The 12,983-nt window shown below is 37.5% G+C and overlaps 1 protein-coding gene across 1 annotated transcript; it reads right to left on the reverse strand.

Annotated features, from left to right (window-relative positions):
* Positions 1-7,771: 7,771 nt before the first annotated feature.
* On the reverse strand, positions 7,772-8,197 carry LOC102497074 (40S ribosomal protein S15a). Its single transcript, XM_006161301.3, has one exon. It carries the CDS (start codon positions 8,184-8,186, stop codon positions 7,794-7,796), a length of 393 nt encoding a protein of 130 aa, XP_006161363.1. The 5' UTR covers positions 8,187-8,197; the 3' UTR covers positions 7,772-7,793.
* Between the last annotated feature and the right edge of the window lie 4,786 nt (positions 8,198-12,983).

Genomic DNA, 12,983 nt, shown 5'->3' on the forward strand with positions numbered 1-12,983 from the left:
AGCAGAGAAGCCCTATTCCTACAGTATCTTCTCCTTCTCTACTTTCTTTGAAATGACTTCAAACTTTGCCTCTGTTCTTTTTTCCCTCACCTTTTCTCTTATTTTCTTCTGATTTTTCTTTTCATCCTTACCTTCTCATTATTCTCAGTTCCTCCTTCCCTGTACCCTCAGTGGTAGACAGAGGTGGTAAGAAGCAAGAATTAGGAGGTGGTTAGGATCACAAGGAAGAAGCTCAAAATACTGTTACTTTCTTTTCCCAGTTCCAGCTCTCAGCTCAGTATTAATCTTCCTCCCCTTAACTATTGTTCAACCTGCTGGTACACAGTGGGAGCTCCAGCAATGCATCAAACCCATGAGCAATGCTGCTGCACCCCCCAGGCTGAGCGCTTGATCCATTGGCTCTCCTGATCCTCCCACTAGAGATGAAAGGCAATCCAAACACTAAACAGACGAGAATTCCAGCTTCTGCGCCATCTAGGTGGAGTGAGTGGAGGGAAATGAGGCACTTGGAGGTCAGCCATTCCCGCCTGTCGGGTTTGGCTGTGGGGCCTTAGCAAGCACGCCAGAGAGGCTGAAGACACTGCCCCCACCTGAAGCCAGGCAGGGCTACAGGGCCTAAGCCTGGCTGGAACGGTGAGCGAAGAGAAGAGCATCTTTATCCCTCTGCTCTTTTGAACTTGTTAGGCCGCCAGCAGGAAGACCGCCAGGGGACCCGGGCACTGCTAGAAGGGAGAAGATGACTCTCCTTGAGAGGGAGTAGCTCTGGTTTGCATGATGTATCGACCCTCAGAAGCCAATCTCACTTGCAGATAAAGCGCATTTGTTTTGTCCAGCTTGGAGCTGACAGGAGGAGGTTTGCTGGCGGGATGGTTTCCGGCCTATTCATCCTTCTTCTGGTAAAACCACCTCATAGGGGAAGGCGTCTAGATTGCTTCCTTTCCTCTGTGACTGCTAAGCACCTGCTGGGTGTGGGGCCTTCTGCTGACTCCAAACAGCCTCCACCCCATAGGGACTTCTCACAGCAGCCACCTGAACCATGCAAGGCTTCTAGCAGCAAGTTTGTTGACAGGGAGCAAATGACTAATGAGACAGGAGTCTCTCATCCCCTTCCCAGGAAGAAGAAAGAAGCACCTTGGGGGCTCAAATCTAGCAGTGGTGTTTCTGCTCTGGCTGGCAACAGTGGTCAGATCTGATGGAAGGTTGAAAAGGAATGTGCCCAAGAGAAGATAGTGGGAGAGGAAAGCTCACCAGAAGAAGTTCCACTCTTGTCCTTGTCACCAGACCCGTATCTTAGAAAGTCTTGGAATTAATAGAAAAATTCATCTATTTTATTTTCTGGTTTAAGTCTGAAGCATTAAATATCAGGTGCTTCCTGCATTTGCATTTAATAAAATTATCTGACAGTAAGCACATCACTCTTCTGTACCACTTTGTTTCAGTTCCACTTTATAAGTTCATATTTGAGGATTGTTTACTTGCTTGTTCAGTGATTCTTCAAATATGGTTGAGTGCCTACTATTTGCAGGCTCTAGAACAGAAAAATGAGTGACACTAGATTGGGTCCTTAAAGAATTCACAAGAAGAACATGTAAATGAATACATTGAGGTACAGAGGCACAAATATTCTGAGCAAGTGGTGAGTTCATTTCTGTGAGCTTACAGCAAACCAGAGACTATTTCAGAGAAGATAATATTTGCTACAGGAATGAAAAAGGAGAGTAGATAGAGAGGACAGAGGAGTCCAAGGCAGACGGGCTTGAATAGTGAGATGTGTTCAAGAGTTGTAGAGCCAGCAAGTGGTGTGATGGTTAAGGTGTTATACTCCCACATGACTAACTGTGGGTGGTTCAAGTCCCAGACCTGGTGGCTCAAAATAATAATAATAATCATTAAATAAATAATTCTTTTTTAAAAAGAGTTGTGAGAAGTCCATTCGGAATGATGCAACAATGGGAGATGACTCTAGAAAAGAAAATTAGGATACCCTCTCTTTCTCAAACAGGATGTTGTGTGCTATGATACAGGAATTTGAATTTCATTTCAGTGGCTAGAGGTGTCTAGTTTATTAGTCTGAAGGTCTCTTTTTAGCATCAAAAATGTAATAAATGGAGAGAAAACTAAGAGCCCATGGAGCGTTAAAAAAGAAAGGATCGTTACTTCATTTAGGGGGAAAATGATGTGTAGCCGTGTTGAGGAATGCACAGGAAGGAATGGGTAGAAAAGAGTTTAGACATTTGATATTCATTGTTCTGTAGTGTTTCTCAGCTCTGAATGTGATCGCTGGAGGACAATACTATTCCCTGTATCCAATGCACCTGAAAGAGTGCCCAGTACATAGTAAGTCCTCAGTAAATATTTGTTGATTGGCTGATGACTCGGAATACTTGTATTTGTTGATCAGCTTACAAAAGTACCTTGATTAGCACCAGGAACCCAATGAGAGCTTATTAAATGTTGGATTTTTAAAATTTTTTCTTATTTACATTTAATTGTCATAAATCCATTTGGCATACAATGTGGTTTTTCAAGGCATGCATGCAAGTATGTGATAAAAATAATGAAAGGAGCTTCCTCCCAACAAACAAAATCTAAAGGAAGGGAGATATATTAATTTCTTGTGGTTCCTGTAACAAATTGCCACAAAGCAAATATGTTAATAACAATTTACATTCTCATAGATCTGGAGACCAGTAGTCAAAAATGAAAGTGTCAGCATACAGTTGGGCTCTTTCTAGAGTCTCTGAAGAGAAATCCACTCTACATATCTCTCCTAACTTCTGGTGGTTGTCAGCAATCCTTGGTGTTCCTTGGCTGGTAGATGGAATACATCACTCCTATCTTTGCCTACATCTTCACATAGCTTCTCCTGAGTCTGTATCTTTGCCTCTCTTTTTTCTTACTAGGATACTTGTCAAGAGATTTAGTCCCCACCCAGGTAATCCAAGATGATCTCATCTTGAGGTCCTTAGTTATATCTACAGAAACCCTTTTTCCAAATAAGGTCACATTCATAGGTTCTTGGGGTGAGGACATGAACATATCTTTTGGAGAGCCACCCTTTAATACATTATAGGATGTTTGGAGATAGTATGACCCACCCAAACCTAAAGTTTGCTGAAATAACTCGTTCAAGAGCCATGCAGTCTATGTTTAAAAACAGGGGGCAGGGGCCAACAGTTAGTGTAATGGCTATGTTGCTGAACCCCCATATAGTCAACTGCAGTTCAAGTCCCAGACCTGGTGGCTTAAACTCATGCTGGGTGCATGTGTGTGAGTGCCCAACATCCTGAGAGGAGAATGGAGGAGAAGGGATTGCAGCGTGGCCATCCTCCCTGGGGGGTGATTTCTCGCTTTTTGTCTCTCTCTCTCTCTGGCGAGCGCATGCGCCCTATAACAAAAACCTCTCCAAAACAAACAAACAAACAAACAAACAAACAAACAAGGGGCCTTGAGCACAAATGGCTCCACCTTTACCAACTAGACAGAAGCTCAAAGGTGAAAAGAACCATGTTTCAAGGTAGTACTATATCCCCAAGTCTTAGTACAAGACCTAACAAATAGTAACACTCAATTATTATTTTTGAATAAGTGAATGATTCAATATAAGATATCCCTTCACCACCCTTCCAGTCTAAACATTTCAAGTCACTTTTTAGTCCACATAAAAGCTAATTTTGTCTTCATGAGGCGACCCTAACACCTTTAAATGACTGTAGGGTTGGGATATAATAATGCCAACTTTGCATAAAATAAGGCAAAATCTTAGAAATTCCAGCTACTAATAAGAGTCTTCAGAATATCAGACTACTTGGAAGTAAAAGAGTGAAAAAAAAACTAAAAGTTTTTTAGCCCAATTTACCTACCACTGGGGTGACAGTTTAAATAAATAATCTTTTTGCATATCAGGCCAGAACAAAAGGTTGACACATTTTCTATAAACATTTTTAGAGAATTTCTAAGCTAAAAGACAACACAGATCACAGAAAGCTTTATTCTTATGGCTTAGTCCAGTAACTACTAGCTATATGTGTCAATTAAGCAATTGAACTATGACCAGTCTGAACTGATAGGTAATATAAATACAGTATGTACACCAAACTTTTAAGTTGTATGAAAGGAAGAATGTAAAATATATTATTAATAAATTTGTGTGTGATTACAGGTTGAAATGATAAAGTTTTTTGATATATTAGATTATATAAAATTTATTATTAAAAATCATTTCATGTACTTGTACTTTTCTAATGTGACTGCTAGAAATTTTTAAATTATTGGAGCCAGTAGGTGGCGTGGTGTTTAAGGGCACTGGACTCCCACATGCCCGGCCACATGAGTCCTGGACCTGGAGGCTTGCTTTTTCACCTTTGCTTGCTTTCTCTCTCTCTCTCTCTCCCTATCTCTGGTCAAATTTAAATAAATACATAAATAAAGTTAAATAAAGTAATTCTTTTAAAAAGAGAAAATTTAAATTATATACATGGCTTTTATTTGTAACTTGCATTGTATTTCTACTGGAGAGCTCTGGTCTAGGGAATTATAGATTCAGAGGCTGGAAAATTGCCAACTCTAATGTTCCTATTATTTCGTCCAGCGCTGTTCTCAATGAACAATTTACCTTGTAGTGATCAATGCAAATCAATGCAGAAACCTCCCAGCAGCTCTCCTTGTCTTCACTATTACTTCCAAACCTTGCACCATGGCATAGTCACAGACACTTTCCTAAAGTGAAACTCTAAGCACACTTAAAAACTAAGCAACATAAGAAAGCCTCAAATCAGTTAAGAATTCACAATTTGCTTTCAATATCTCAGCACTAGGCACACCAATATGGGTTATGCTGAGCTACTCTTTTCCTTTACCTTTATTGTATAGTAATAATAGCTCATACTGAGAGCTTACTGTATGCTGGTGACTAATTTGATCATTATAAACAACTTTTTGAGAGTAGGTGCTATAATTATCCCCATTTTACAGGAAAAGCAATTTATATACTGACAGAGAAAGTAACTTACCCATAATGATATAACTAGTAAGTGGCAGAGTTGGAATTTAAACCAAGAAATGTATCCCAGAGTCTGTGTTCATAACTACTACACTGTCATTTTGTCACTTTGGTCATCTGTTCCTTCTGTTCTTCCTTACCTTGTCAGTCCAACACACAAGTATGAATATTTCAATACTAGACCAATTATCACATCCTATGAAGTTTTTGTCACTCTCACAAAGTATTAGATACTTTCTTCTCCCAGCAAACCTATTTTTTACTATTTCACATATTTTTACAATTGTACTAAAGTTAGAGACTACTGCTTTTTTGAGAGCTATATAACATTGTCCTATATCTCCTTTTCAGGCAATGAAAATCTAAAACCCTCCACCAATATTTCTGTGCATTCCCTTAGATCTTTGTGTTTGCAATCAACTTAACCTCTGGGCTCCAGCTACTGTTTTTACTGTCTTTCTTTTTGACCATGCTGACCCAAACAGGATCCCAGGGTATATCTCCAATTTTTATAAAAATGCCTCTCCCTTAAAGCATTTGTAATTGCAACAATTTATTAAAGATATGGGGATTATAGTGAGAAATTACATTGTTATGTTGTGAAAAACAAATGCTAACTTTGTGATATGCATGCCTGTTCTTAATATTTATTTTTATACCAAAGGGCTACTTATACACCCTCATTCTATTATCTCACCTCAATTTCTTCCTCCCACCACCACCATAAGGGGGAATTTACATTTTCTCATGTAGAAAAGATTTGTTTGTATTTACTTAGATTATCTTCCATATACAGGAACTTAAAGTAATTTATCAAAATGATTCATTTCCTGAAAGAAATTTGGATAATAGCTGTTAAAATAATAAAAATTTTACTTCACTAAAGAATTATGTATTTATACCTGTCTCACATGCCCTGTTCGATTGTATATCTCTAAAACCAAAGTATATGATCAGTATGTATTTGTTGTTGAGTTAATTGATTACTTATTAATTAGAACTATTCTTCTAGACAACCAGGTACCCATTTAATAATTTCAGAATTTAAATTTTTGTGGTCGCTAGTACCACAGAGATTAGAATTCCTATTCTAGGAATTCCTTCTCTTGGAACATGAAAAGTTGAGTCACATGTGGTTCTTAATCTCTTCAGGATTTTTATTTCCCGAGTAAGGGTGATAGCCACATCACTCAGGAGGTAAACTGCTCGAATTCTGGTCCTTCTTTTCTTAAATCTAAAAGACTATAATTCCTCAAGTTAGTGAATGATAGTGAAAATTGGTTTATATGGATTCATCTTAATAGGCAAGATATTTGTTTCTGTTGAGAATATTTAAACAATTTTAATAAAAAAAAGTATCTACTATGAGATGTTTATAAATACAGAAAATTACAAAGAATGATATATGAAACATTCATTTAACCACTGCCTGGATTTTTTAAATGTTATTATTTTTGTCGTACTTGATCTAGATATTTTTTTCCAAAGGAGAGATAGCATTACAGATAAAGTTCAACCTGTTATAGTGTAATTATCACTACAACCGTAAAAAATATTTCTATTTCTTGCTCATAATTTTGGCTTTATGACAATATTGTTTCATGTGGGTTTCATATACACATTAGGGCTGTGATATTGAATTTTGTTTAATTGCCAGAAGGTGCATGTGCTCACCAGGGAGAAATAGAGAGAGAATGTGAGGGAGAAAGTATCCCCCAATGAGGGATGGTCACACCATAATCCCTTTCAACTTCCTTCTCCCTCCTTTGAGATTTTGGGCATGGGCATACACATGCCAGGCATTTTCTCATGCCACTCAGTCTGGGACTCAAACTGGACAGCCAACCATGTGGGGATCCAGCTGCCTTAACCACCAGGCTATAGGATAGCCCATTGAATATATTTTTATTGTAACCTGTTCACTCAAGGTTATACTTTCTATGTCTATACATTTTATGCATATAGTATTAGTTCATTTTTAACTGCTGTAAAATATTTGATTATATGAATATGTTTTACATATTTGTTCTCCTATTGTTTGACAATTAGATTAGTTACATAGCTTGCCCTATAAATAGTCTATATAGTTTTTCTACTATAAAAGTATTACATATACTTATGCTTATGCACATGGATAAGATTTTTGTCCAAATTGTGTACATGATTTCTTTCTTATCCAGATATAGTTTTTTCTTACATATATTCAGGTGTCTCTTCCAAATGCTCATAAAACCTGTACCTCAACGATTTTTCCTGTTAACATTTTATACTAATACCGTTAATTTATTATAATTAATGAACAAATTTTAATGCATTACAATTAGCTGATGTCCATACTTTGTTCAGGTTTTCTTAGTTTTTGTCTAATATTCTTTCTGTCTTCCAGGATCCCTATACACGTGACATTATATTTGGTAATCATGTCTCCTTAGGTTCTTCTTGACTGCAATGATTCTCATATTTTACTGTTTTCTGATGACCTTGAATGTTTTGAGGAATATTGGTCAGGTATACTGTAGATGCTCCTTTACTGGAATTTATCTGATATTTTTCTCATGAATAAAACTTTTGGACTTAAACCTTTACTTCTTCAAAATAATTTCAGGATCAAGTTATTAATTCCATGAAAAACCCCACTGATATTTTTGAAGTTGGAATCACATAGAATTTATAGATTTCTTTATGAGAAATGAGTCTTACTATCCATGTACACAGAACCTCATTCTTTATTAGGTCTTCTTTTTTTTTTTTTTCCAATGTGGCATTTTATTTGTACATGTGTATTACATCTCTAGAAAAAGAATCCCAGGATTTTCCCTCCTGTATGTTTCTGTCTTGCTTCTTCATGGTCCATGATGCCAGCTGAGGTTGTCAGTATAATGAAACCAAACTGACTCGATGGGAGCAGATTATTCCACCATTTCTCTAGATCTTTCAGTTGCACATCAAATCTGGGGCTGATCACTCCACACTTGTTTAAACTGCCGGTGAGGTTCACAACAATTTTTCCAGCTCTGTGGTCATCAATGATTTCAAATTCACCAATGTAACCATGCTTCATCATCACAGTGAGGAACCAGACAATGACTTTGGAGCACGGCCTAATAAGAACCTGGCGTTTGCCTCTCTTTTCAGCATTGTTGATGTTCTTGAGGGCATCAGCCAGGACATTGATGCGCACCATTATGGTGGCACAGAAAGATGGCAGAAAGAGCTAGTAGGTCTTCTTTTATGTCCTTCAATAAATTGTTATAATTTTCTTCATGAAAAATGTACATGTTTTTATTATAGTTAATGTTAAATATCATAATTTTTGTAGTTGTGTATATGAATTTTCTTTGAATGACTTTATGAAATAATTATTTACTATCATTTCTTTTTATTTGTTATAGGACATATGCACTCACCGGAGAGAGAGAGAGGGAAAGTGAGAAGGTAAGCCACCAGTTCTGGGATTCAAATGGGAGTCCAGTGCCTCAACCAACTCACCATCTGCTGGCCCTTTAAACAACATTTTTTATTGGCTGCTGTTAGTATATAAAAATAATATTGATTTTCACATACTAATCCAGTGTCCCCTAGCTTTGCTGAAGTCATTTGTTTGATTTAATACTTTTTGCATAAGTTACCTTACATTTTCTGTGTATAAATAATATGGGTGAAATAAATAAATATGGTGTTTAATTTCATGTGTTAACTTGATGGACCAAGGGATGCCCAGATATTTGGCAAACACTATTCTGGTTGTTTCTGGGTGAGATTAATGTTTGAATTGGTAAACTGAGTAAAGCAGATTGAGGTCTGAACTATGTGAGCCTTATCCCGTTGAAGATCCGAATAGAACAAAAAGACTAAGGAAGAACGCCTTCTCTTTCTCTACTTAAGCTGAGACATTGATCTTTTCCTGCCTAGTGATTCAGACTGAGACATTGACAGGATTTTCTTAAGTCTTGATCCAGTATCAGATTCAGCAATGTGAAAACCATGCCTGGTATACATGCATGTGATCTCCAAATCTAGAGAACAAAGAAGACGGGATCACGGAATGGCCATCCTCCATTGGGGGTGATTTCTCACTTTCTCTGTCTCTCTCTCTCTCCCCTTCTCCTGCAAGTGCATACATTCTACAGTAAATACTAAAAAAAAAAAAACATATTAATAAAAAAAATAAAAAAAAAAAAAAAAAAAAAAAAAAAAAAAAAAAAAATTCAAGAAGTCAGTCAGAAAGGCTCACTCTTTGGCTGCAAAATAAACTGTAATGCTAAAAACTACACTATATTGCTAGCTGTTGGTTTGGATCTCTGGGTCAGCCTGGAAACAGACCAACTGTCCAAGGAGCTGATGAGCTGAAAGACTAGGAAAAATGTGTCACAGAATAAAGAGATCCTGTTGTGGATACTTTCCCCCTTCCTCCATCTCTCTTTCTCATTCATGGAATAATTAAATAAATAATCTTTCAAATTAAAATTAGAAGTTCTATGTTCAGTGTTGTACTGTCCTCTAGTTCATTTAGTATTGCAAAAGATAAATTCTATATTATATGTTTTCTTCCCATATTTTAAGGCATTTTTTTGTGTTGTTGTTTGTAGGGTATGTTATTTCTGGTTTTTTTCATCTTATGGCGAGATGTTTATTTTGCTAGAATATACCTAAATAAGCTTTGCTGAAATTAATGATGCAGCAATGATTTTCAAACTAAGTACACATACCTCTGTTGGTGGAGAAAGACTCTCCAATGTATTCGAGAGCATGGATAGCTTTAAAGGAATCAGTTTCCATATTCTCAGTTCTACTTATATATATTTTGTGAGAATTTATCTGTCTAGAAAAAGGTATAGCTATCAGGACATCATGAGGTCTTCTTTCCTACTTTCCCTTTCATGGCCACTTCTTTTTAAACCACTTTATAAAAGAAACATATTGCTCCAGGGACCAGCAGTTAGCATAATGGCTATGTCGCTGGACTCCCACGTAGTCGACTGCGGTTCGCGTCCCGGACCCGGTGGCTTAAAACTCACGCCAGGCGCGTGTGCGTGCATGCCCAAGATCCCGAGAGGAGAATGGAGGAGAAGGGATTGCGGCGTGATCATCCCCCCTGGGGGGTGACTTCTCACTTTCTATCTCTCTGTCCCTCTCTGTCTTTCTGGCGAGCGCACGCACCCTATAGTAAAAACCTCTCCAAAACAAGAAAAAAAAAAAAAAAAAAAAAAAAAAAAACATAAAACCCTGACATCTTTCCCTGCTCCTTCTGGCTGGTGGCAGCTAAAGCCAGTGAGGACTAAGGCCAGAGTTCACCTTGGGAACTTCATTGTCCCAACTGCTTCCAGGTACACAAAGCCCTCTCACTTCCAGCTCCTTCTTCTGCCATCTTTTTCTGCTCCTACCAGATGGCACCAACTGAAGCCAGTGAGGACTCAGGTCAGAGATTGCCTTGGGCACTCCGCTGGCCCCACGAGCTTCCAGAGGACCACCTAAAACCTCTAGCTGCCTTTTGCACACTCAAGGATATTTTCAACTTCATAGTTTGCTGAAGTGAGGGGTGCAGAACCTTTCTTTCTCCTTCTGCTGAAACCCTGCAGCTCAGCCCCAGGTGAACCTGTTCTCAAGAAACTGGGAGGCTGGGACCAGCAGTTAGTGTAATGGCTATGTCACTGGACTCCTATGTAGTCGACCGCAGTTTGAGTCCCGGACCTGGTGGCTTAAAACTCACACTGGGCGAGTGTGCGTGTTTTCCCAAGATCCCGAGAGGATAATGGAAGAGAAGGGATTGTGGTGTGGCCATCCCCCCTGGGGGTCGCGCTGTCTAGCTCTCTGTCTCTCTCTGTCTGGCTGGCAAGCACATGTCCCCTATAGCAAAAACCTCTCCAAAAAATAAAAAAGAAGAAGAAAAAGAAACTGGAGGCCATTGGAATACCCAGTTCCAGTGACAATAGTACAGAAAGTAGGAGAAAACATATAATCTATCAAATGACAAGAAACCACTGCATAGGCACAAGAAATATGAGAAGCCAAGAAAATGTCTCTCCCTCAGGGGGAAACATTGATTCCTCATTATCTGAAGAGAGTACAACCAAACTCATGGAAATGTCAGATAAAGAATTGAGAATATTCATAGTGACAAAACTAAACAAAATGCAAGTGAAAAGAGACAATGAACTCCAGAAGATACAAGAGAAAAGAGACAACAAGCTCCAGGAGATGAGAAATTCCTTTCATGATTTGTAGAAAAATTAGACACCACAAAAAAGAATAAAATGTAACTATTAGAGGTGAAGATTGCAATACAAGAAATGAAAACCTCCCTCAAAGCTATTAAAAGCAGATTAGATCATGTAGAAGATCAAATCTCAGATAAGGAAGACAAAATTTCTGACCTAGAAAAAAAATCACCAAAAAGACTGAACAACAACAAAAAACAAATTAGCACAATATATATGAGAAATACTAGATACCATTAAATGTCCGAACATTCAAATAATTGGTATCCCAGAAGGTGAAGAAACTAATAAGGGCATTAATAATCTATTCCACAAAATCCTGGAAAAAAACTTTCCAAGTCTAAAGAAGCACTCATGCATTGAGACCAAAGAATTACAAAGGACCCCAATTAGAGTCAACCCAAGAAGATCCTCTCCATGGCACACCATAGCCAAACTAGCTTAAACCACAAAGACAAGATACTAAAATTGACAAGAAAAAAAAAATGTCGAGTTACTTACAAAGGTTATCCCATTAGATTAACACTGGATCTCTCATTGGAAACAATGCAGGCAAGGAAAGAATGGAGAGATGTAATTAAAGTGTTAAATGACAAATAGTTTCAACTACGATTCTATACCCAGAAAGATTATCCTTCATATGGGAAAAAAAGGATAAAAACATTCTCGCATAAACAAAACCTGAAAAAATTTGCCAGCTCCAGACCAGCTCTTCAAGAGGTTCTGAAGGAAGTGCTATACCAGAAAAGCTAACATCAGACAGACAGATATTAAAGAGAAAGAAAAGAAAGAAAATGGCTCACTTAATGATAGGAACATGTCTGGAAATATTGATAATAACATTAAAGAACTGAATTCTCCGATTCAGAGATGCAGACTTACTGAATGGATAGAAAAACAGAAACCTTCTGTCTGTTGCCTACAAGAAATGCACCACATGAATAAAGACATACATAGACTAAAAGTGAAGAGCTAGAAAAAGGTATTCCATGCAAACAAACATCAGAAAAGAGCTGGAGTCACAATATTGATTTCAGACAAAATAGGCTTTAAGACAAAAACTGTAACAAGAGTGTTATATAGTAGTAAAAGGGCTAATTCATCAAGAAGACATAGAGCTTATAAATATCTATGCACACAACTAAGGAGCACCTACAATTGTGAAGGAAATACTGCTAGCGCTAAAAGGAGACATAGACTGCAACACTATACTTGTTGGGATCTCAGTATTTCATTATCTCTTTTAGACAGATCTTCTTTAAAAAAAAAAAAAAGCTAAGCAGAGAGATAAAGGACCTAATTGATACTATAAATCAAATAGACTTGACAGGCAGTTATTAGAACTTTCCACCCTAAGACCACAAAATATATTTTTTTCTCACCCCTGCATGGAACCTTTTCAAAGATTGACCAAATAATAGGGCACAAATCAAGCCTTTACAGAACCAAAGGCATAGAAACTATATCCAACATCTTCTCTGAACATGATGGAATTAAACTTCATAGTAATTTCAGGAAAAATCCTTGAAAACACATGGAAACTAAACAACCTACTTCTGAATGACTTCTCAACTACCAAAGAAATTAAGTCTGAAGTCAACAGATTTATGGAAACAAATGATAATGAGTACATGAGTTTCTATAATCTATGGGAAACCTCAAAAGCAGTCTTAAGAGGAAAATTCATAGCAATTAGTGTACATAAGAAAATTATGGAAAGGTCACAAATAGACAACCTAACATCATGCCTAAAGGAATTGAAA

Source organism: Tupaia chinensis, unplaced genomic scaffold (genome assembly GCF_000334495.1).
Source record: "Tupaia chinensis unplaced genomic scaffold, TupChi_1.0 Scaffold138407_1, whole genome shotgun sequence".
In the NCBI taxonomy this organism is placed as follows: Eukaryota; Metazoa; Chordata; class Mammalia; order Scandentia; family Tupaiidae; genus Tupaia; species Tupaia belangeri.

Excerpts from the sequence above, each read along its gene's own strand:
- LOC102497074 (XM_006161301.3), bottom strand. The coding sequence starts at position 8,186 with ATGGTGCGCATCAATGTCCTGGCTGATGCCCTCAAGAACATCAACAAT.